This window comes from Sander vitreus, chromosome 9 (genome assembly GCF_031162955.1).
Source record: "Sander vitreus isolate 19-12246 chromosome 9, sanVit1, whole genome shotgun sequence".
Classification (NCBI taxonomy): Eukaryota; Metazoa; Chordata; class Actinopteri; order Perciformes; family Percidae; genus Sander; species Sander vitreus.
In genome coordinates, this window is record NC_135863.1 from 28,251,131 (window position 1) to 28,276,724 (window position 25,594).

Genomic DNA, 25,594 nt, shown 5'->3' on the forward strand with positions numbered 1-25,594 from the left:
CTGGTATTATTCAGGTTTTAGAGGCACTGTTTGGACATGTATAAAGCGCGTTCGGAATATGCGTCTCAATCAGAGTTTTACCACAGTTTGCGACAGTTTATGGCCTCTTGCCTGTTTAGGGCTTACGGTTACTTTTGTGCGTTGCTATGGTTACTGTACACAAACCAACTAGCCAACAGTTTGCAGGGCTGGGTTAGAGATGCATGCCCAAAAGAAAAGCCCACATCTAGTAGGACGGAGAATCACAGCTACTTTTAAACATTATGAAAGACTTGGATATCAACAGGTTTTTTGGATAAGCCCCAAACATCGCCAACGCCGACCTTTTCAAGAAGGTGGTTGAAGGAATGAAAGAGGGAGGCTGTGTTTGCACGGTCGGACAAGTCCACCACAGGTGGACATCTTTGAAAAAATCCTATTTTTTCATGGCTGCATGTGAACAAGAATATTAGAGGAATATTCACTTTCATTAGCCGTGTAAACAGCTTAGCCGGAATATCGTCTTTTTCGGAATAAGGGCAAAATCCGGACTATTACGTGTATGTAAACATAGTCAGTGTCATGTCATCATGAAGGTCTGTTAGCATGTGCTGCCATCCACAGACAGTGTTTAGTCAGTGCAGTTGAAAGTGGTTGCGTTATGTCAAAGATCTGCCATCGAATGTTGCTGTCTAATTCTATAGTAACACGTTTCTGTACCAATGCCATATATGAAATTTGGGGGAATAAAGACACGTGTAAGGACGACAGGGTTTATTTAAGAACACTGTGATCATGTGCACACAGGCTGTGTTACATGTTTGCAGCAAATAATCTCAGTTCAAGTGTGTGTGTGTGTGTGTGTGTGTGTGTGTGTGTGTGTGTGTGTGTGTGTGTGTACTGACTGGTGTGAACCCGGATGCTGCACTGAGAGCAGCTGATGAGGAGGCTGGTTCCATCTTCCTCCAGATGAGGCGTGACGGGCTGCTCCTCACACTCGGAGTCCTCCTCCGTGGTGGTGGTGAAACACATCTCTGGGATCAGAGGTTTGGTCCGCATCCGCCCGCCAGCCACCATGACAGGCTTGTCTCCGCTGTTCCCACACTCAGTCTGACGGCAGGCACAGCACGCAGAAACATGGAGTTTACAACACTGTGCAACAAGTCATATCCTACTCAACGTATTACACATTATTACATCATTGTCAATTATTTGACATGATCGTGGTTTCTTTGTTTAACCGCAATTAATTGCTAACACTAGCTAAGGTCTCAGGGAGTATGACTGTTGATGGTAGTTGTTGATTTTGTTTAGATGTGCCAAATTGTAATTATATAAGTGATTATTGGTCAGACTCTTGAGCTAAAGCTATGCTAGTTGTTGGCACTTGACCCTATACACGTTCATAGTAACAAATAAAAAGGGGGGGGGGGAATACCGTTAGAAAAAATGTTTTATGATAATAAAGAGGCGTGGTGATAATCATAATTTATATAATATTATAATTATAATTTACATTCTGTTTGTTAGAAATCACTACACACAGGCCTGAAATACACACACACACACACACGACCTATTCAAGCACAAATGGAGAGATGTCAGAGTGAGTGGGCTGCCAGTGCTGGACCAGCGCCCTGAGCGGTTGGGGGGTGGTACGATGCCTTGCTCAAGAGCACCTGGCAGTGCCCAGGAGGTGAACTGGCATCTCTCCAGCTACCAATCCACACTCTGGGACTACGAGAATAACGGCTCCTAACCCAACTCCGTACGGACTGAGCTACTGCCACCCCTAAACAGTCATAGGCTGTGTATTTGTGTTATTACATTATCTGGGTCACATGACAGGGATTTATAACCAAAAGATGTATCCTATCATCCATCCACACAATGTTCACTTGGCTTTCAAAGTTTCCATGTAGGAGATAGGAAGTGTGTACCGTTTCTTACTATTCGCGCAGCATGTACTGTGCGATCTTTAGCATAGAGAATCTTTGATAGCGACAGCAATATTTTATTCACTCAAACCAGATTTTTTTTTTTTTTTTAAATTGCAGAACTATGCCTCCATGACATTATATCTAGTCATAGTTCTATTGCCTTTATTGTTACTATAATGGCCACTGTTCTTCATACCAACTGATTATTATGAATCATACTTCTTCATGTCTGTATATCTGTATCAGTGTCTTTGTGTCCCAAGCGGCAGATGGCCGCCCACCAAGAGCCTGGGTCTGTTCGAGGAAGTTGTTGTCGCACCAAATGCTTGCTCTTGGGGGTGGGTGGGAATCGTTGGGTCTTTGTAAATTATAGAGCGTGGTCTAGACCTACACTATCTATAAAGTGGGGTGTCTAATTGCGTGTCAATCACTGCTCAGGCACACGTATTTCAGGGAAAGCCCCGTGAGCAAAAACCTCAGATTTCCCTCTGTTCTAACCGCTCTGGTTTCAACAGTTGTTTCTACTCTCAGCTCTGTATCACATCACATGAACTAGGATTGGTCCAGGCAGGCTACTGCAGTGTTTATATTGTCACATGTAGCTTGCTAAAGTCATAAAAGCTGAATGACACCTGCATGTCTCGATAGTGCATGGTCTATAGCTGACTGGTAATGACTGGCGAGTGGAGTCCGCTCTGGTACTGATTACCTGCTGGTAGGCGTGAAACAGCCTGCAGATGGAGCAGTACGGAGGTTTGGATTCCATGAGCTGGTTGTACTCTCTCTCTTTCTTCAGGTTGGGAGGTCTGTTCTGCCACAGGTGGGCCAGAGGTTTAGCCCAGCTCTCTCCTTCCAGGCCGCCCTCCTCTACTGGGGGGGCCTCTTCTGGAGCCTCTGAGGGACAAAGAAGAACAACAGCAAAGTTAGCATACACACGCAGATCAAATAACAACTAGCGGGTGGATATTTGCTCAAGAGACCGAATGCTAATTAGGCCCAACGCCCATTTCTTTCAACGCCCGGTATTTGTTTGATTTCGCTATACTGCAGGCAAAAAGGACTATAACTCTCATCTTGAAGAAAATGAAGACACCTACAATTGGTGCTTGGATCAAGAATATGGTGCAAAGTATGTCCATGGAGAGAATACCATATGTATCAAAATATATTTGACCAATATACAGCGCTCAGCATACGTGAATACACCCATGCTAAAGTTGACTAAAAAGAGGAATACAAAAAAATCATCTTTTGGAAAGTGATCTTAACGCCTTAGTTAAAAAAAATGAGGAAAAATCCGACCTTTAAGGACACCAATTTTCTTTGTGAATGAATAATGTATCGTAAATAAATAAACGTTCTTCCTTAAAATACAGGGGGCATAAGTGAGTACACCCCTATGTTAAATTCCCATAGAGGCAGGCAGATGTTTATTTTTAAAGACCAGTTATTTCATGGATCCAGGATACTATGCATCCTGATAAAGTTCCCTTGGCTTTTAGAATTAAAATAGCCCCCTCACATCATGACATAACCTTCACCATACCTAGAGATTGGCATGGGGTACTTTCCATAAGACCATCTCTCAATGCAAATCAAACCAGCTATTAGGCTAACTGAAATAAAACCATGCCAATCTCTAGGTATGGTGAAGAGTATGTGATGAGGGGCTATTTTAATTGTTACCTAAAATGTGGAACAGGATACCTTAAATAAAAACAAATGGTGTACCCCAGAAGGGGAAAGGACTGAGGCATGTCTTGGAGGGTGATAGCAAAGGTGCAATTCCTATTTTTTTATTTTTATTTATATGCGTATTATGGCTTGGGTCAGGGAGGGGGAACTTGTTAAACAAAAGTTGTAATGTACTACCTGTGAGTGCAAAAAATCAATAGAGAAACTGTAAAAAAAAAAAAAAAAAAAAAACTTGGGTTTTTATATTCAGCCAATATAAAGCATGATGGTGAGGCATTCCAGTGAAGTTGTTGCAGCAGATGGGACAGACCTTCATCACTCATGCCGTCCTTTATGAGCGGATGGTGGCCTGGCAGCTGCCCTAGATCGCTCTCCAGCTCTCCATCTGCAGCCAACTCTTCTGCCACCTGCTGGAGAGACATATACACTGTTACTATCAGCATCCAGGCTGGACAATCTTTTCAAGAGACCAAATGTCACTCTCTCGCCTCTAACTGGTTCAGAACGCAGCAGCTAGGCTTCTCACTGGTTCTAATAGACGACATCACATCACCCCAAACCTGGCTTCTCTCCATTGGCTGGCCCTGTTCGATTGATTTTAAAGATTTTACTGATCATTTTTAAAGCTGGTTTGGGTCTGGCTCCTAGTAGTCTCTCTTTGCCAGACCCTCCTCCAAAGCGCGCTGGAGGGGAGTCTAACCGGTATCAAAGTCACAGATTATTATTTTTTTAACCATACCCAGCCCTCATTTGGTGTGTCTACCATCTGTGTCCACTCACTGCTTTGCTAACATGTCGGTTGTCTATCTCCGTCTCCGTGTCGCTGCCCTCACTCTTCTTCTCCTCCTTAGGCGGGGCTTCTCCCTCTCCGTAGTCTCCTTTGGCGTAGCTGTGAACGTGCAGGACGTCTGCGGGGCTCAGTGTCCTCTGGAACACTTTGTGTGCCGGGCTGCAGCCGCTGCCCAGCGGAGCTTCCTCCTCAGAGCACAGAGCCACGGGCTCAGGCGGACAGACGTCTGCAGCCGACACGCCGTTCTTCTCTTTTTTTGACGCGCTTTGTCTGTGTGAGGTTTTCTTCGCGCTGGCTTTGGACTGGGATTTAGTCTGAGGCTTGGTCTCTTTCTCTTTCTTAGGCTCCGTCTTGACTTTTACTGTGTCTGAAAGAATAATACAGCAATGATATTAGTCGTTGGCCGCTTGACTGGGGTGGGTGTGGCCTACCTGCGTCACAGAGCTCAAAGCAGAAGTGACAAAATGGGGTTGTCTTAACAGTAACTTCCAAAAGACACCGTAACACCAGTTACCTTTTTTGGACTTTGTTTTGGAACGTTCAAACTGAGTTAGGGTACAGGACAGGGCTGCACAATGAATCGCAATTGTATCGGAATCGCAATATGGACTAGTGCAATATCCAAATCGCAGGGGGGGGGGGGCGCAATATTTGTTAATGGCAACATATGTGTCGAACCATTCTGAATGAAGTATTGTGGTGCTGCAGAGACGTCCCGGCCTACAAATCCTATCCTACAGACTAAAGAAAAAAATCTTTGGGACAGAACCTTCCAAAAAGCACACTATAGTCATTTTAATTTCTTTCAATGTTAATCATTTTCAATGAAAATGAGAATAATGATACAAAAATGATCATTCCCTCCAATACCGTGAATCATATCGCAATTGCAATATCAGTCAAAAATAATCGCAATTAGATATTTTCCTCATATCGTGCAGCCCTAGTACAGGACAGCATGAAGTAGATGGCTATAAGTAATTGTAAATCATCAGAAATATATGCCATGATCACTGATCACATGATCAAATTGCTTATACGTCTGGAACCAAGCCAACCAGCTACGAGATGAATCGTACCCATAGAACATTTGATTCGGCGCAAAAAAACGTTTTGAAAGCGGCAAAAAAAGGCAAATGTATGTGTTCGGCCATTTAAAACAATGGGTGTTTGGTAGCCTACCAAGCTCCACCCCCATCCCTTTTTTTTTTTCTCTCTCTCTCTCTCTCTCTCTCTCTCCCTCCCTCCCTCCCTCCCTTCCTTCTGGCAGGCCTCACCTAATCCAACATACTCGCCTAACCCAACATACTCACCTAACCCTAACCCAACATACTCACCTAACCCAACATACTCACCTAACCCAACATACTCACCTAACCCAACATACTCACCTAACCCACCACTAACCCAACATACCCGCCTAACCCAACATACTCGCCTAACCCAACATACTCACCTAACCCTAACCCAACATACTCACCTAACCCAACATACTCACCTAACCCAACATACTCACCTAACCCAACATACTCACCTAACCCAACATACCCGCCTAACCCAACATACTCGCCTAACCCAACATACTCACCTAACCCAACATACTCGCCTAACCCAACATACTCACCTAACCCTAACCCAACATACTCACCTAACCCAACATACTCACCTAACCCAACATACTCACCTAACCCAACATACTCACCTAACCCAACATACTCACCTAACCCAACATACTCGCCTAACCCAACATACTCGCCTAACCCAACATACTCACCTAACCCTAACCCAACATACTCACCTAATCCAACATACTCAAAACGTCATACTCACTCCCTCTCATATCTATAACACAGTACCACGACTCACAACACATCATACACACACTTACACACACGGACACGCCTATCCATGCACACACACGCACCTCCCCCACCCCCATTGTAAACTGTCCCCTGTAGCGTTTAAAATACAGGGGGCATAAGTAAGTACACCCCTATGTTAAATTCCCATAGAGGCAGGCAGATTTTTATTTTTCATACCCTTCACCATACCTAGAGATTGGCATGGTTTTATTTCAGTTAGCCTAATAGCTGGTTTGATTTGCATTGAGAGATGATTTTATGGAAAGTACCCCATGCCAATCTCTAGGTATGGTGACAGGTATGTGATGATGTGGGGGGGCTATTTTAATTCCAAAGGCCAAGGGAACTTTATCAGGATGCATAGTATCCTGGATCCATGAAATAACTGGCCTTTAAAAATAAACATCTGCCTGCCTCTATGGGAATTTAACATAGGGGTGTACTTACTTATGCCCCCTGTATTTTAAGGAAGAACATTTATTTATTTACGATACATTATTCATTCACAAAGAAAATTGGTGTCCTTAAAGGTTGGATTTTTCCTAATTTTTTTTAATTAAGGCATTATGATCAATTTCCAAAAGATGATTTTTTGTATTCCTCTTTTTAGTCACGGGTGTCCTAATTTTTTCACATGACTGTATGTTCACCAGTTGTAGGGCAGATTCTAACTCCAAAAGATGCAACACCATAGCACCAAAAACACATTTTTTTTTTAAGGGGAGATGTGACAACAAGGTCAAAAGGGAGTTGAAAAGAATCACGTAGAAAAAATGCTCTCATCTTAAAAATGTACAAAACAGGGTTTAAAGATCCATTTCTATTCATAGGATGATTTTTATTAACACAAAACCCCAAAACTGACATAAGATCTCTACGAACTGTACTGTACCTTTATCTGGCTTGACGGGGACTTTAGTTGGAGACTCCTTACGTGACAGCTTGGCCTTCTTTGGCTCCACCTCCTCCATCTCCTTCATGGTCAGCTCAGGTTTGATGTCTTCAGAGGCTTGGATAGCTTCCAGCTGACGCTTTGTCCCAGTCTGGGGCTTCGGACTGATGCATGGGAGACATTAGTGAAGACATGTCAGACACGACTCACATGGAAACATTTTGCATAATGAGCACTTTTACTTTTTGGTACTTTAAGCATATATTTTGATGCAAATACTTTTTGTACTTTTAGGCAAATAAGAATTTGAAAGACTTACTGCTGTTTTTACTTAAAAAGGTGCTCTAAGCGATGTTGGGTGACGGCACTTCTTGTTGACGTTCAAAGTATTTTCAAACAAAATGAGGCTAGCTCGCCCGTCCCTCCTCCTCATCCCGTCCCTCCTCCTCATCCCGTCCCTCCTCCTTCCTCGCGCTCACCAGCCCATAACCCCCCACCCCCGGTCGGTTATTGGCTGGAACACTGGAAGACGGTTATGTTGTGTGGTGCAGGTTGGCGCAGTTTGTTTTTGTTGGTGTTTGTGGAACCTGGGCTGTCTACAGAGACCGTGTTTTTTTTACAATGTGTTCAGGGGACAGGCAGCTCACGGATAGTTTGCTGTATGTGACAAAAAAATGTTGTAGCCTAAAAAACGCGTGACATCGCTTAGAGCACCTTTAAGTAAAAGAGCTGAGTACTTCTCCCACCACTGTACTGAACGGAAGACAGTCAAAATCAGCACTGAATGTTGCGGCAGTATGAACGGTGAATTGACTGCTGTACTGTGGTTCACTTCGCTTAGAAAAAAAGTGAACGAGCTACATTATCAAGCTACATTTACATTGCTATTCATTCTGGCGTTTCCGAGCCCCTAAACCGGAGACCTGACACTTCTGACCCGTTTTGATTTGGAATCTGCGGGGTTGGGAATCTACGGCCGCAAACTGAGACCTTTGGAAACACCGACAATGATGCCAACGTTTCTCCGCCCAATTGTGTCTCATCAGTCATTACATCTTGTTCTCTGAGACTAATACCCCTTTCACACCGATGGCTCTACCAGGGTTATACCCAGGTCAACTGTATGTTTGAAAGGGTGTTACCCTCCTCCATCTACTCGGCTTCGTGACCCAGGTCGCCAGGTGGGTTTGATCAGGGTAGACTAGGGACGATTTCAATGTGAATTGCGCACGGCCTGGGTCGCTAACAGCCGGGGCGGGACAAATTATGTGATTGGTTGGAAATGACAGTGGGGCAGTCGTCACAGGTCACCACACACTTTGAAAAAAACTCACTGTGCTTTCACCATAGACTGTATATAACTAGGATTATTACAGGCAGCTTCAACAACAGCAGAGCGGAGCGGTTCAATTCATTTCTGAGTCCGCTGGCAGTGGGTGCCCGGATGTTCACTAGTCTGCGGGCAGAGCGGTGGCGAAGTTTTACAGGCAAAACTGCCTGTAAAAACCCAGCGTTAGAACGTAAAGATATGAAAATAAGTTGTTGTTTAATTCTCTCTGCCCCGCTGCTCTTGCTCCCACTCTCTGGCACCCGGCAGCAGTTCAGTGCGGCTGCTGCAGTAGCGCAAAGCTCTCTCTTTTTTTCTCTCTGCCTTTTTAAAAAAATTAGTTGTGAAGCCAACAGCAAAGCCAAACTTGACTTTAAATGAAATCAACCAAAGAGAAATGTTCTCCCTTCATCTTAAAATAGTCAAAAAACAATACTTGAGTAACCTACTTCCTACGTCCAGCTAAGCAATAAATATGCAGAGGAGGAGAAATCACTGTAGCACAAGTGGTTGTGCTTTAGAACGTAATCACTGTGAAACAATCATAAAGTAAGCTGTATTTATCTCTCCCTACTGTACAATGACAGATTCAAGTAGCTACAAAACATTAGTTCTGCTGGTTTACAGATGGACTGGTGTGATGTTAGCTGTTCACTGAATATGACGTGAAAGCCCCGCCCATTTCTAGCACTTAAAGGACAATTCTGGCGCAAACAGAACCTAGGGGTTATTAACAGATGTGTACCCACTCTGTCGCTCTCTGGGACATGATTTCATGCTAAGTGAATGTGTTTGTAGCTTGAAACAAGCTAGCACGGACCGCTGATTAGCTTACAATGCTAGTATTCGGGGCACAGGGAAAGTAAAAACAAATCGCTGTTTATACCACTAAAAAGCCTCAAAATATCACCACACTTCAACGGTAGCATAATGAGGTTCCCTAAATGTTAACCGAAGCATTGAGAACATTGTAACTGTACAGACAGTTTATTAAAAAGAAAGTTTAGAAAGACAGTAGCTCCCAAGACGGCGGCCGCCTGTATACGAGAACGTGACCGTCTTTATAATCTATCTTTTTAATAAACTGTCTGTACATTTACAAAGTTCTCAATGCTTCGGTTTACATTTAGGGACCGTCATTATGCTACCGTTGAAGTGTGGTGATATTTTGAGCCTTTTTAGTGGTATAAATAGCGATTTGTTTTTACTTTCCCTGTGCCCCGAATACTAGCGTTGTAAGCTAATCAGCGGTCCGCGCTAGCTTGTTTTAAGCTACAAACACATTCAATTAGCATGATGAAAACATGTCCCAGAGAACGATCGAGTGGGTACACATCTGTTATTAACCCCTAGGTTCGTTTTGCGCCGGAATTGTCCTTTAAGGTAATTTCTATGCATTGCTCCCGGGTTGACCCAGGTGATCTCTGAATTGTAACGAACAGGGATATACCCGTGTAGACTGGTTTGGTTTGAATTTCCAAAAGGAGGGTTGAACCCTGATCAGACAACCTTAGCCCGACCCTGGTAGGTGGTGTGAAAGCGGTATAAGCTACTAACGTTACCATGGCAACTACCAGCAACAGATGGAGTCTACACGCTGCCTCCTGTTTATGCCCAGTGTACCAGAATGTTGATGAGATATGCGGTTTGGGCGTGTGAGTTTAAACAGAGATTAGTTCTTCTACTGGAGCTAAAAACACTTGGCTTTAAACTCTGCTTAGAAACCAAAATGTAGCAATGTAAATGTAGCCTCAGTGACCACGAATCTTAAAACTGAACAAAAGCAATTGAGTGATTAAAATAAATACTCATATAACATGGGTTGTTTTTTTTTAATATGGCTATAATTAGGTAATTGAGCTGTGTTAGTAGCAAGTGTGAAGCCAGACCTTTTGTCCTCCTGGACAGGGGTAGTGGGCTCCTCAGATCCAGCTTCACTGGAAGTCTCTTTTGAAGGCTCGCTCTTGTCGTCTTTCAGGAACACAGCAGCCTCTGGTGTGGGTTTGGAGTGGTCAATGGGAGCGTTGTCTTTCCCCGCCTTCCACAGTTTGTAACGGTCGGGCTGAAATTTGCGTACAAACACATCCATGGAGATCTTCACCATGTCCTGCCGGCACGAACACTGGAAGGAGCACAAAGATCAACATTTTAGTCTAGGTTTGACCCATGGTAGTCTGAGCAGCAGAGGTTTCCCAAATCGACAGGAGTTTAGAAAGCCAACACAAAGAATGGCGGCAATTTCCGGCGGCAACGGAACAATCCCGTTAATGGAACGATCCCGTTAATGAAACGTTGTCGATATAGACTAGATATTCAGAGAATGATCCTCAGAATGTTAGGTCAGGTTAAAAATGTTTGTCTGATTAAAACTAAATTTGAACCTTGACAGGATGAGCCTGACATTGTAGCATTGCTATTGGTAAGGCTTTGAAAACAGAATAAGAATTTGCACGTTCCATCCAACACCGACTTCCATATCGCATATCGTTTAATGAACACTTGATATTTGGTTTGGTGCACATTAAAGTCGGTTTTGATTGCTCATTCTTTCGGTTCATTTAGGCTGGTGTAAAAGCTGTCAATCAAAGTCTGGAGGACGCCAAACAACAGGACCAAGACCATTTGTAAAGAAGGGTCTCTGTGGGCATCCAGTCAGACTCTTTGCGGTGCGTTTGTGGTGTGTGTGAAAACAAAAACGAGGGTTTTATGATGACAGATATGTGATCAAAAGATAACCTACTATTACATCCATCTGCTGATCACGAAAGTAATAATAAAAATCAGTGGGAGTTATCCAGATTTAGGGATGCACCGAATCCAGATTTTTGGGGTTCGGCCGAATACTGAATCCACTGGTTAAGATTCTGCCGAATCCGAAACCGAATCCTACTCCCATCCTCAGTCCATTAACACAGTAAACACATTAATGTGTGTAACGTACCTGAAGTTGCTGCATTTTGGCTGCTGTCTGAAGAGTCCTTCATGCACAACTCGTATTCTTAAAGATGTTTCATACCAAATGTTTTAACGGCGGCGATGTTGTGTATTGTTTAGGGTCCTCGCCACCATGAGACAAATCGTCATTGCAAATTGAACATGTAGCTGGACTTGAATCGTCTTCTTTTGACTGAAAGTACCGCCAAACAACACTTTTTCTACTCACGAGTTCCATTTTCACTTTCTCACAGCCTACTGCATTAAACGGTCCACCTACGTTAACACCTTCCCGTAATCAACGGCGGCGTCATTACGTCGACCAGCGTAGCGCGCGTAGTGCAAGCGTAGGGTTCGGTGGAAAAAATTATAAGGTTTGGCAGAAACCGAACGCCGTTAAAAAGCCCAATATTCGGCCGAATCCAAAGCCGAATCCTGGATTCCGTGCATCCCTGTCCAGATTAGATTATAATCTGGACAATTTGACATGGGGATTTTCTGGTTCTTCAAAACTGGTTTAAAAATCATCTGGAACTGTTTGTCAGAGTAACAAGTCCTTAAATCTAAAACCTGCAAGAGTCCAGCTATTGAAAGTTAGCTGGACCATAATCCGAATCGACAACATTTCTAGGGTAATCGCCGGAACAACAACAAACTTCGAACTAGCAAGCTACATGCTAAAAAATGTCAAGTTTTGAAGGAAATTTGGATCAAACAACAAGTCAGGCCTGCTTGGTTCTTTCTGGGAATGATTGTAAAGTTCTACAAAGAAGATGTTTACGGCATTTCCTCTCTAACTTGGATATTTTGGGACCGATTGGTGGGATTGCTGTGGACGAAGTACGCACAGATATACAATGGTAAGAGCTAATGAGGTTTAACCATGTATCGAGCTAATTTAAATAGCTCACGTTACTGTATTGTGTCAACAGTTAACTTCTTTTAATATTGTATGTGGCGTTTTCTTTTGCGGGGTGCAAATGTTCCACCAAAACAAGTTCCTTCCTGAGACTATTTTGCAGAGCTACCGTCGCTGCAGCCGGATATCTCCTCATGGTCACATAGCTCTCCGTTTTCTGTGTGCACTGAAAAAAAATCCTGTGTAAATACACAACCCTGGCTGTGTAAATGGAAAATAAACAGAAAGAAGTGCACGAGCCACAAAACACTATTCCAGCCAGTCAGCACTCAGCCAATCATATAAATGCTGATAATGGTTCCAACTCTTTACTTTTTGTTTGCCTTTATTTCACAATAAGAGCATGCTGTTATTCAAGATAACTTCATCCATGATTAACAAATCAATCCTCAAACTGCGCTCAAAAAACCTAATCAGCTGGATGGGAATGAATAGATTATTTCATCATGATAACAGCAGTTATCAGTTAGCCTGGATTGGAAAAGCCACATTTGAAGAACAGGGCCCAGAGCTAAACGCAGCAACGTTTTTTTCCCCGTTGGTCCGGACCAAATAGGGGTACAACAGGTGTGAATCACAATCGTCTTGGATGGGGCTACGCGCCGGACGGAGCCACAGTGCTTCTGCAAAATAGCCTCGGGAAGGAACTTGTTTTGGTGGAAAATGCATACGTTCAAAAGTTGTTTTAGTCGTGCAACAGAAAACTCAGATTGGACAGATAGTCTAGCTAGCTGTCTGGATTTACCCTGCAGAGATCTGAGGAGGAGTTAACCATAGTCCTCAGAAATCCACCAGAGTTTAGAACGCCAACACAAAGAAAGAGGAAGGTGACGGACATCCGGCTGAAAAGAGGGACATCCGGCGGAATTTCCGACGGCCCTGGAACAATTCCAGAAGTGGAACGCCGTGAATATGCTGTAGACTAAAAAGGACCAAACAGCTCAGATGTGAAAGCACCCTAAAGGGCCGGACACACAGAGCCGATAATCGGCCGTTGGACAGTCTGGCGAAGTCAGTGACTCAAGTCTGTTCGGTGTGTTCCGTGTATAATCAACAGGGCGGGCACTGCCGGCAGTCGGACTCAAATGACCCATCTGATTGGTAGAGTGCTAACCCGGAAACGGGGAGCGGAATGAGCGTGACTAGAGTCTCTCAAAATCTGACGAAAATCTTTTATAAACTGACCATTGTTGATCTGAAATGAAGAGACAGATTTAGCAACTGCACGGCCTGTTTCTCGCTTAAAATGTTTTCAGAAACACGTTTCGGTGAACTATTTTAGTAAAATATGAGATCGTATTCTGAACAAGCCGCCATGACGTTCTGTCTTTGAATTTCCGGAGAAACAAGGCCCACGTGACGGGTTTGTCCAATCAGCTGCCGGTTTTCATTTTTGGGCGACAATACAGATTAGCGCCGCCTGCTGTTATGGAGACGTATTACGTCTCGTCTCTTTCGGTGTGTTCTGAGGCATTTTTTTGACCAACTCGGACTTAGATTCACAGCTGTTTAAATAAATAAATGAATGTTTTGCGTACCAGTGTCGCCTGTTTGCCGTAATCAATCCATCGCTGGGTTGCAAAGTTGGTGGACTCGGCACAGTTGAAGCCATGGTTGAAACCTGCGTGATAACCAAACGGGAACGTCACAATGAACTGGCCGGCCTCCTGCGTGACCTGAAAATGACACCGAACAACAAGAGAATTACAAGAGCGGACACGCCATTTCATTTCAAACTTTCCGTTGCTTCATGTCATCACTATCACTATATTTAATCATGAGGTTTATTTTCTGCCCGTTTGGTAAAGACATGAGGTCAACACAAAGTGAATGAAAGGTCACCTTCTCAAATGGTATGCCATATTTCTTCAGGATTGAGGGGGAAATTAAAGTCATCTTGTGGCGCAAGAAGGCTTCACAGCTCTGAGCATTCCCGGGAAAGAAACCTGGAAATACAGGAGGTCATCCACAACGTCAGTGTTAATTAGGGCTGCACAATATATCGTTTTTTTTAATCCTCATCGGGATATCAACTGGCACAATAAACGTATCGCAAGAGGCTGTGACATATCGCGAAAGACAATGAGGGTTGCCCGATAGCCCGGGGAAAGTAAAACGCCATGGGCAAGTAAATATAAAAACCCACTTGCCCGTTCGGGCATCATCGTATCATCGTTTAATTTGAATGTGCCGTTGGCCAACAGTGTTGGGGAAGTTACTTTTAAAAAGTAGCGTCATCGGCGCTACACAGTGTTAGTGTATGCAATGTCTGTGTTGTACCGGTCGCGCAGCCACGATGGTCCGTGCATTGTTGTAGGCACACGCAGCTTCTTTTCTGGAAATCCTCGCGTGTCCGTGCGACCGACACAAGTCCACAGCGGTCCGCTGTGTGTAGCCTATGTATGAGCCCATCTCCACCACATCCATCTGTGAGGTTGTCAGCTTTGTGTCTGCCTGGCATGCTCTGTTTGTAGGACGGCCGATTTAACCGCCAGTCCTCACGCGATGTAGTGGCATGTGTCATGGCCAAAGCCACGAAGCTTAGGACGCTCTCAAAAGTTAGCTTTGGCTGCTTCTCGCTTGCCATGATTGCTCTGCTACCAGCCTCTGTCACGTACCGCGTGGAGCTTGTGAACGAGCAGCTGAGAAGGCAGCGCTGTCAAATCTGTCTCTGGGAAAAGTAACGTTGCGCCGAATTGAAAAAGGAACGTTTGGTTACCAAATTTTCAGTAGTAGCGCGTCACACTACTTTTTACCTGAAAAAGTAGTTACGTTACTGTAACGCGTTACACACAACACTGTTGGCCAATCAAGAATTGCGTTGGCGCTTGATGCTTTTGATGGGGGGTTTTTTCGACATTTTTTTACTCTTTTGAAGCTTTCAATGTTTTTTTTCAACCTTTTTTTCTACGTTTTTTTTGACAGTTTTTCTAAACTTTTTTCCGACGTTTTTCCTCGAGAGAAAAACAACAAAAAAAAACATTCTATACGGACGAGTAAAAAGTAGAATTATTTTTTTTTACTTTCCCGACCGGACAAGTGAAAAAAAACCTTAATGTTGAACCCTGCACTGAGAGATTTTGTGTGAGATTTGAAAGGAAAATGTATAATGTCATTCTTTTTTTTTTTTAGTGCTGCCTTTTATATTCAATTCAATTTTCAATTTGGTTAATGAAAGAATGTTGGAAATGATTTCCTTTTGTTTGTTAAAAATTCAACAAGCAGTTTGTTGTATTTTAGCAGAATACTGAAAGCAGCAGAACACTTTAACGTCAGTTTATCTAACCCAAGTAATATCGTTATGCTGATATTTAACGAGGTTATCGCGTATCAGCCCTGGTGTTTATGTATTTTAAGTTATGGACACGTGAACATAATTGCTGTTGTGGTTTCAGAGGTACTTTCCATACAGTGTGGAGGTTCACCGGAAGCACTTCCTCTTTGAAACGGCTGAGCATGACAAGCTGAAGGGAGCTGTGGGACCCAGTGGTTAAAATGTATCTGTGTAACTGATCCATTCTCATAGGGGATTCAAGACAAATGGGATAAGTGCCTGTTGTGACACATTCAAATCCATCTATGGAGCAAGAAGCCATCACATACCCTTAGCGAGTCGTTCCAGTCTTTTCCCATGCTCCGGTGGAACAACATACCTGCAGAGCAACACAAACACAGGTATATCAAAAATATGATTTATGGCTATGATGTTGACAGCAGAGAAAAAAAACGGATATTTGCTTCCTTATGGTGGCCAAATGTTTTAGAGAATGAAGCCTAATAACCACAGAGGCTCTCAACAATGTCATCATTCATTGCAGGGTTACTGCAGTACTTCAAGGCTGGGACCACCAGTACATTCATCAACAATTAGCAAAAGCGCAAAGAAATAGATAAGTAAAATAGCTTCACCTTGATGGGGTTTATCTTCCGTTAAAAATGTTTCAGTGTATCTGAAAGAACCTGCACACATCAGTAACTGGCCTGAAACCAGATTTGTTTCTTTCGTTTCTATTTATGTCCTCCAGCAAACACAAAGCTTATTTACATGGCAGTATCATTTAGCTAATAAAGAATATTGTTCTCTTTCCCAATTTTTTTTCTAGTTGCCATGTTCTCTTACGGCAAATATAAAAACTACAGATGCATATAAATATATCTATGACGACATTATGAGGCTAGATATCATCTTAAATTGTTGTCTTTTCCTGGTTTTAAAGGCTGCATTACAGTGAAGTGATGTCATTTTCCGAACGCACCAGACTGTTCTAGCTGTTCTATTTTTTGCCTTTACCCACATAGTTAATATATCAACATAACTGATGATTATTTATCAAAAATCTCATTGTGTGCATATTTCGTGAAAGCACCAATTGTCAACCCCACAATATCGCCACAATATCGATATCGAGGTATTTGGTCAATGACTGTACCAGGACTTTGGCTCTCCAAAGTGCAGGTAGTTGATGCTGTACAGATCCATGTCCTCCGTGTGCCACGCGAAGGCGCTCTTCCACATTCCAAAGTAAAGGTACGGCGTGTTGACTCCTTTGATCTTGATCCCGCTCTCGTTCTCCACAGTGTCCAGAATGGTGTTGAGGCGGCCGATGTTCCATTCAGCCACATCCTGTAAAAGGGAGGGATTCAGCAAGAGGCTGTAAGGTCTGGAATGAGGTTGATCACACTATAAAAAATAAAATAAAAATGTCTTTAACTGTCCCTGTGTTCGCCATTTGGTAGTGGCGTTTGAATTCTCCGTGGTTCATTTCATTCACTCTATCATCGAGATCTTCAACAGGGGGTCACACACATGTAACCGGCGCATCTACGGACGCAACAATACTTTCAGCGAGTGTCCCAAATCTCGTTTGGCCGGTTCCCTATAATAGTTCACTATTTAATAAACACTATATAGGGAATAGTGAGTGAGTGAGTGAATGAGGGAATGGTTTCAACACAGCTAGTGTCTGCTTTTAAAAAGAGACTAAGACAACAGTTACTACTGAAGTATGTTAAAGCTTGAATACTCTAAACGGCTGGGGACTTCCAAACAAGTGACTCTGAAATCCTTAGATTTTTACTGTTATTCTCACTTGTTACAGGTTTACAGGGACTTTCCTGCAGAGATGAATTTTTGGCGCCCCACAAAGAGGTGTTTGTTAATTGGGATTTTATGTACTCAAGCATAATATACTTTGTTTATCAAACTGTCAGAAATAACAGCCACGTGCATAGATTTCTGTCAAAAAAGGTAACAGACTCTTTGCCTTTAATGTAAGCGGACCGATCATGGTTACTAGCGAGTGTAGTCACCCCCCCAAAAGGCTCATTCTGATTTAAGGAAAAACCCTGGGTTGATGTGTATTGCATTTTATTTATTTAACCGATGCTTAGACTGACGGACTAAATGTCATGGGACCTCTCAGGTAGGTTTAGGGTAGTAAGGGTTTCTTCTTCTTGTAGGTTATAAATGATGTTGTATAATACATTTCCTTTTTTTATCCAAACAATAGGAGAGTATTTATAATGTCTATTATTTGCTGGTGTCTGGGCCCCTATGCAGAAGCTTGGTGGTGTACCTGCGGACATTGTGAAGCTATGGCCACCGAACAGGAGTGTCTGTGTTGCACGGAGTGGCACCTGTTGCGTTGCGACGCCCAAGAGACGCAGTGTTTTGTACAGTCTGAAGATTTCCCCTCGCTGATAAACAGGGCTGTGCTTGAAACTTTTTTCATTGTCCCGACTCACTTAGTCTCGCATAGCCAGACCTTCCCCCACAGCGCTGCGGCGGAAGGTCTGGCTAGTCCACACAGCATTCCGGGATGGGAGAAAAACGTGCTCTGGTTTATTGGCATTTCTTTAAACCAATCGCAATTGTCTTGGGCGAAGCTAAGCGCCGGACGGAGCCACGGTGCCTCTGCAAAATAGCCTCTGGAAGGAACTTGTTTTGGACTCTGGAATTAAAATAGCTGTTGAGTTTGTGATGAGAATTTTACTCCAAAAAAATACACAATATAATTTGATTGTCGGTTCTAGCTCGGAGGAAGTTTCTCGAATCGACCGGAGTTTAGAACGCCAACACAAAGAAAGAGGAAGGCGACGGACATCCGGCCGAAAACGAGGGACATCCTGCGGAAATTCCGGCAGCTCCGGAACCATCCTGTTAATGAAACGTTGTAGATATATATTACCACTCACTGGATCATACAGTGTTCCGCTGACATCAGCCCCATAGAGGGGGTGGTTGAAGGTCAGGTTCTTCCAAAACTTCCTCTCCAACTCGCCAAAATCCACGTATCGGGGATTGCAGAACCTACAATGAGAAATCCGAGAAGAGAACTCGTTTGGTATTTTAAATAATAGGCTTACGTAAATCATGTACAGTACAGGTTGTCTACATTATAATTATATATTCATTGTAGAGCTGGGCAATATATCAATCGATGTATGATACTAGATATTGTCTTAGATTTCGTAACATGGCATAAGTCTTGTCTTTTCCTGGTTTTACAGGCTGCATTACAGTAAAGTGATGTCATTTTCTGAACTTCCCAGACTGTTCTAGCTGTTCTAGTATTTGCATTTACCCACTTAGTCATTGAATCCACCAATAGTCTAGCCTGGTCCTACCAGACTCTCGTACATTTCATTTGTACAGAGAGTCTGGCCACTCTCCATTGACAAGTGTTAACTTCCTTGAAGGCGGGTACTCTGTTGAAGTTTAAAACTATTGGATCTGCCCAGAGCCACTCTGGAACTGCCATAACCAATCGCTAACGGTTGGTCGTGACTTCGGCTTAGCATCGCTAGCGTTCGCCTTAGCCAACTCCTTCACCACGAGCGGGGCGAGCTGGAAAATCAAATTTTTCCCAAACCCTGTGGGGAGGAGGGCCACAACATCATGGCCACCAACAAAACTCAGCAAAGATTGTTCTTGCTCGGGCTTTAACTTCTGGATATTCGACAGCGTTGCCACAATGGACCGAATGGCTTCGCTCGCATCTTTCTCTGCCGCCATTACGGAACTACAACTCAAACTAGCGCACGACCTCAACGTCATCGTTCTCAGCCACTCCCTCTGTTCGCTGATTGGACCGCCAAAGATTTGGCCGGAGAAAACTCAAGAATATACCGCAAACCCAGACGGTGTACTGAAGGAAAATGAAAATTGAGCGGAAGTACGTAGGAGGGCGGAGCCAGGCTACCAATAGTCAACCCTACAATATCATTGAGGTATTTGGTCAAAAATATTGTGATATTTGATTTCACCCAGCCTTAAGTCATTGTGTGAAAATCAATCCACTTCGGTTCATAGTTTGACTATGTAAACTGACTTGTCCAGGTTGGAGGTCTTGCGGAACTCGTGGACCGTCATCGGCTTCTTCTGGATGTTGTACTGTGTGAACAGTCCTGACTGGCCCGTCACCACCTGCTGAATGGGAGCAGGAATCACCAGGTCGTCGATATCATCGTATGTCCGTCTAGGTTTCCAGCTTTTAGGTGGAATAACCTGCAAAGGAAGAACAGCGCAGAAACAGAATGACAAACAGCCTTCCTGTTGGAGAAGAGAAACTCAGAGCAGCGAAGGGATGAGCAGGGCTGAAACGATCGCTCAAGTAACTCAAATGTCGCGATTACTAAAAACCATCGATGCACATTTCTTTTGTGGTGATGCCGGGCTTCGGAGCAGCAGCCCGTGGGTCCACAAGACCGAGGTTCTCTCCACATTCACATGTAAATCAGGCTATATTTCCCCCTTCAAACCCTCAAACCAAAACAGTGAAAGGAAGACAGAAATAATAAACAACTGGGAATGAGATTTTCTGTTTGGTTTTGGCGTTTCCCTTGGTATGAAATTGGGTCTCAAGAATCTTAGAATTTCACTGGGTATTGGTGTTGACTGCTAAGTTTCTGGTATCGTGACATCCCTAGTTGCTTCACAGTAAAAGAATAACAAAGGATAATCTTCTTTGGAAGACTTTCACTGTGAAGCAGCCACAGGAAGCGTTGAGTTTGCATTAACATCATACTAAGAATCCAAACAAATGTCTAATACTCTCTTTCTTTGGCAGGGCATTGATTCAATTAAGTCAATTTTTCTATGCTCCCTATCACAACAAACCAGTGCTGTAGTACTTGAGATCGGTCTTGACTTTTTGAAGGTCTCGGTCTCGTCTCAGAATCGACCACATTTTTACTCGGTCTCGTCTCGGTGTCAGATAAAGAGGACTCTGGATTTTATTTCAAAACCTGTAAAGATCACAACTTCAGGGACATCACTAAATTGCCTGTGTATCGTCTGATTTATGCAACGTCATTACTGTGATTGGATGTAAAACTTCCTGCTTCAAATGCAACCAACAACTTGACTCATTTCTAGTTGTGTTACTGTTAACCCCCTCTTCCCGCCCCCCTTAACACGCACTCCCAAAGTGAATGTAGGGAGATGTCAGCCAAATCCTCGGTAATAACATTTTATTTATTAGGCCTACATTTTTCATAAGAGTTTTTGCAATAACAACATCTAAAGGAAAGCACATATTTGTGAAAAGAAAAAACACAGCAGTGTGTAAATTCTGCAATGTAATCCTAGCCGTCACAGCTTGGACCACCTACATTTCTTATCAGCACTTTGTAAGAAAGCATAAAGGAAGGTTAGTTAAGTGTAAGTCAGGGGTGTCAAACTCAGTTTCACTAAGGGCCACACTGGAAAATGAGAATCACATCAAGGGCTAGGCATGTATAGTTTACTGACATGATTTTATTTAAATCGGAAAAAGTAAAATATATTTAACTGTGTTATTGCATGTCTCATTTAAACCTTTTCACATACAATTTGGTCTACATGAAGCCCTACAAAAGTCAGCAAATAAGTTGCCATCTTATTGGTTTGGCGCGCAACTAGGCGGGCCAAAATTTATTGTGAACCTAAATTGATATGCGGGCTTTATAAAAAATTTGCAAGGGGCCAGATTCGGCCCGTGGGCCTTGAGTTTGACACATGTGGTGTAAGTGATGCTAGTGAAGCTAGCTAGCTAAAGTTATCTGCCTCTTAGTCTATATCCTTGACGTTCCACTTCTGGGATTGCTCTGTTGCCGATGGAAAATCCGCCGGATTTCACTCATTTAGGCCGGATATCCGTTGCCTTGGGTTTCCTTTGTGTTGGCATTTTAAACTCCGGTGGATTTCTGAGGACTATGGTTAACTGCTCCTCAGATCTCTGCAGGGTAAATCCAGACAGCTAGCTAGACTATCTGTCCAATCTGAGTTTTCTGGTGCACGACTAAAACAACTTTTAAACGTACACGTGTTCCATCAAAACAAGTTCCTTCCCGAGGCTATTTTGCAGAGGCACCGCAGGTTTTCTCCAGTGCTTAGCACCGCCCATGACGATTGTGATTGGTTTGAAGAAATGCCAATAAACCAGAGCACGTTTTCCTCCCATCCCCGAAAGCTATGTGGAGTAGCCAGACCCTCCTCCAGCACACTTTGGAGGAGGTTCTGGCAAAGCGAGACTATCTGCCTCTGTACCAAAACTCTTCAGAAATCTCTTCACCCCTCAACCAAAGTGATTTAACAAATATTGGCTATGCATATTAGCTCGTTTTTTGGTCTTGGTCTTGTCTCTGTCTCTATACACTCTGGTCGTGGTAAAGACTTGGTCTCGGTTTAGGTGGTCTTGACTACAACACTGCTATGAACTACTAATGACTAACTACTCAGCCAACAGCATGGCTAATAACGATGTCCCATTTAATCATAAAACAGTAGATTATCCCAACTACAAGTTATTATGCATATAGTACATTTAAGGAAAAATATCAGATCAATCAGAACTCATTGTATCGTAATAACCTGACAAAATACAATAGACCCTTACTTACTTTTGCCATTCCAGCTTTGTGTGCTCCTTGTGACTCCATATAGGCAATGTACCGGCTGAAGTCCTTGAACTCCTCTTTGGAGGGGTTGAACGTCATTATCCTGGAGCCTGCGCCTTGGGCTGGCGTGTCTGTAGTCATCTTGGGTTTGTTACTTTGACCTCAACTCTGATTGGTGGAAAACATGGATATGATTAGGGATCGACCGACACTGGTTTTGCAAGGCTGATACCGATTATGAGTAGTTAATAAAAACCGATATTTGGAACCAATGTGCATATACAGTGAAAATGAAAATCTTTAAGTCAGAATTAAGATTTTGGAATGTTACAAACTCCAATACAAAACTTTGCTTAGATGCTTAAAGCAATTATTTTATAAATTAGAAACTTTCAACATAATACCCAGTAACAGATAGTGTTGTGGGCGGGACATTAAAGGTGCACTATGAGTTCCTGCATGGTCACTTCTGTTGACGTTCCAAGTAAATTCCAAACAAAACAGAGCAAGCTCGCCCCTTCCCGCATGTTTCCGTAACTGTCATGACTAACTGACTAACTGTCACTGTCGGTACATGATCCGTGCTGCCTGCACGATCCGTTCTGCGCATGTGCAAGATGTTCGGGCACGCGCAGATGATAATCCTGTTGTACGAGGATTTACGACACTGCACGATCTGTTCCACAATTCCCGTCGTAGTTGTAGCGGTCTGCCGTTAGCCTCCACCGGAAAGCTAACATTAGTTTAGCTAACAGCTAATTCGGCTAACCAAAAGCTGAGACAGCATGTAAAAGACCCTCAAACCTGAAAATAAGTTGTTAAAATTGACTTGTGCTCATTTAAAATACAATCACTCAATACTTGTCTTCATTGTTATTACTGTAAAGTCTTGATTTAGCTGTAGCCTGCTTTTCCCAGTGTTTAGTTTGAGTTAACGTTATTTTAGACTGAATCAAGCTGTCAGCTAGTGGTTAGTCGAATTAGCTGTTAGCTAAACTAACGTTAGCTTCCCGGTGGAGGCTAACCGTTCTCTTAATACATCCATGAGGCTAACGGCAGACCGCTACAACTCTGTGTGTCTGGGCCTATAAGACAGATTGTGCAGTGTCGTAAATCCCATGGATGTATTAAGAGAGCTCGTAAAACAGGATTATCATCTTGCGCATTCGCAGGATGGATTGTGCAGGCAGGTACGGACAGTCACTAACCCCCACCCCCTCCCCCAACCGTCTGGTCTGTGATTGGCTGGAGTGGTTTGTTGTATTTTGGTGCACAGCCTGTGCCCGTAGCGTTTGTTTGACGTTTACGACGCCTGTGTTGTCTCCCGAGACCGGGCTATTTCACGGTGTATTCAGGGGGCAGGCAGCTAGCGGATCAAGGAGAGATGCCTACGATTTGAGAGAAAAATGTAATCGTGCTGAAACCATGCAGGAACTCATAGTGCACCTTTAAGTCAAACTGAGTGGTGAGTGAAACCGAAGCAGAGGGACACACACACACAAAGCTGTAGCCGAGCCAAAGTAGCACACTTTTTAATTTCTTAACTTTATCGGTTATCAGGCAAATAAAACGCTGATGCAGAGAATCTGCCAAAATATCGATAATCGGCCAGGACCGATAATTGGTCCATCCCTAGACATGATCATGAAAACATTTAGGTTACACGTCTGACTGGCTCACTTTAATGAAGTCTTCTTTTTTTTTTTGCCTGTGTGCCATCACTTGACAGTACACACTATCTCAAGCACACTGCTGAAGTTGCTCTCCGATTCAGGAGTAAAGGGGAAAGTTAAGAGATATTATAACTTGGCCAGTTCTCTGTTGTTAACACCACTTAAAGTTATTGAAACAGTACCAGATATCATAGTTACAGCCCCAAAGCTGGTACGCCCCTTAGCAGATTTGTGAAACTGAAAAGCTGTTTGTGAAAACAGAATAAAAGGATATTTCACAGCTGTTTCCAAAAACCACTACACTCTGACTTGTCAAACCTCAAATTAACAGACCTTTTATTCTACTTCTGTTTTTCTCCATGCCAGACCATACAAGAACAGAAACCGCTATACTTAAACCTAGACAAAGCTTGTCTTAATTATTACACAGACCCAAAAGACAAATTTATAACCCAGAGTTGTAATTTCCTCTATTCTATTTGTGAAAACAAATTGTATCCAAAGTATTTACTGATATTACAAAAATAGTCACTCCTATTTTGCATTTACCCAAGTTCCCCCTTAGCTACTATGCTACAAAAGACTTTCTCCAACTTAGACCTCCAATTTGACTACCATAGTTAAGTACTGTGCATTACAAAAATCTTTTTGTTTTGTGTAGAGTTGACCAACCGAGGAGATGTTCAACTTTGAGCTAACGGGCAACGTATTTGAACTCAAGCATTACGGACTTTACTTATAAAAAAAACCCTGAAGACTTAGGGGTTCCCCGTACACTGTGATTGGATACAATCCTGATATGTTCAGTCAGTGATTGGTTGAATACCACGTCCGTTAAACCGTGGCCCACGGACAGCGCTGCTCCACGGAAAAATATGAAGCTAACGTTACGTTAGTCCGCTAGCTAACATGCTAACTGGAAGATAGCTTGCTCTCAGTCTCAGGAATTAAAAGGGTAGTCAACAAAAACCAAACCACCGTCATATTCAGGAGTAGACCGCACGTAACTAACATTTCCAGACAATGCGAGTCTTCCCGTCAAACCAGATAATCATTTATTGAAAGCAACCGCTAAGTGTGTAACGTTAGATCTGACAGCTGCCTCTGCTCTCAGCTAGCAAACATGGCTTGTTGCTGACCGCCAGTTTTTGTGCCCAAACTTAGAGTTATTCCTAATTTCCTAAAAACGAACTCATTCTAAAGTGTCAAACATTAACTTACACTCGCTGAATTGCAGACGAGTTGTTTTTTTTTCTCAGGTCACAGGTAGTAGAGTAGAAATACAGACATCATCAGTCCGGGTGGAAAAGACAGTCCTCCATTATTCCAATGACGCATGCCCAGTGTGTGTTTGTTTACATGGAGCTCAGCGGGAGGGGCTTCCGTAGTCCCCCAGCCAATCACAACGCCCTCTCCTCCAGACCATGCCTGCACCCAGGTTTGCCAGTCTGTCAGAGATTTAAAACCCACGCGCGCGCGCACACACACACACACACACACACACACACACACACACGCACACATTCTGAAATACTATTTTACTGTATCTAAAGTTCCTTAGTCAAATGATGTACTTATGAAGGTATATTATATTAACCACCAACTACTACATCTGAGTCTAACTATTTTCCAAGAACGGACTACATAAAAAGATGAACCTTTGATAATCATCCTTGTGTGAAACAGAGAATGAAGACAGTCATT

General features: G+C 43.1%; 1 protein-coding gene across 5 annotated transcripts in view; it reads right to left on the reverse strand.

The window, feature by feature from the left end:
- The window catches only part of kdm4aa (lysine (K)-specific demethylase 4A, genome duplicate a), a 45,021-nt gene extending 19,800 nt beyond the window's left edge, over positions 1 to 25,221 (reverse strand). The window contains exons 1-14 of one of the 5 annotated variants that reach the window (XM_078259526.1): positions 25,112 to 25,221; positions 22,221 to 22,385; positions 19,670 to 19,845; positions 18,534 to 18,648; positions 16,769 to 16,962; positions 15,942 to 15,991; positions 14,181 to 14,284; positions 13,877 to 14,014; positions 10,375 to 10,607; positions 7,159 to 7,322; positions 4,395 to 4,771; positions 3,925 to 4,021; positions 2,629 to 2,813; positions 885 to 1,089 (exon numbers count right to left, since the gene is read on the reverse strand). In XM_078259526.1, coding sequence (XP_078115652.1) covers positions 885 to 1,089; positions 2,629 to 2,813; positions 3,925 to 4,021; positions 4,395 to 4,771; positions 7,159 to 7,322; positions 10,375 to 10,607; positions 13,877 to 14,014; positions 14,181 to 14,284; positions 15,942 to 15,991; positions 16,769 to 16,962; positions 18,534 to 18,648; positions 19,670 to 19,845; positions 22,221 to 22,358 — 2,176 coding nt within the window. In that variant the 5' untranslated portion in view covers positions 22,359 to 22,385; positions 25,112 to 25,221. Of the gene's footprint in view, positions 1 to 884; positions 1,090 to 2,628; positions 2,814 to 3,924; positions 4,025 to 4,394; positions 4,772 to 7,158; positions 7,323 to 10,374; positions 10,608 to 13,876; positions 14,015 to 14,180; positions 14,285 to 15,941; positions 15,992 to 16,768; positions 17,020 to 18,533; positions 18,649 to 19,669; positions 19,846 to 22,220; positions 22,386 to 25,111 lie in introns of all 5 variants that reach the window. The other 4 variants (XM_078259524.1, XM_078259522.1, XM_078259521.1 and 1 more) reach the window with 4 other exon arrangements.
- Positions 25,222 to 25,594: the final 373 nt, after the last annotated feature.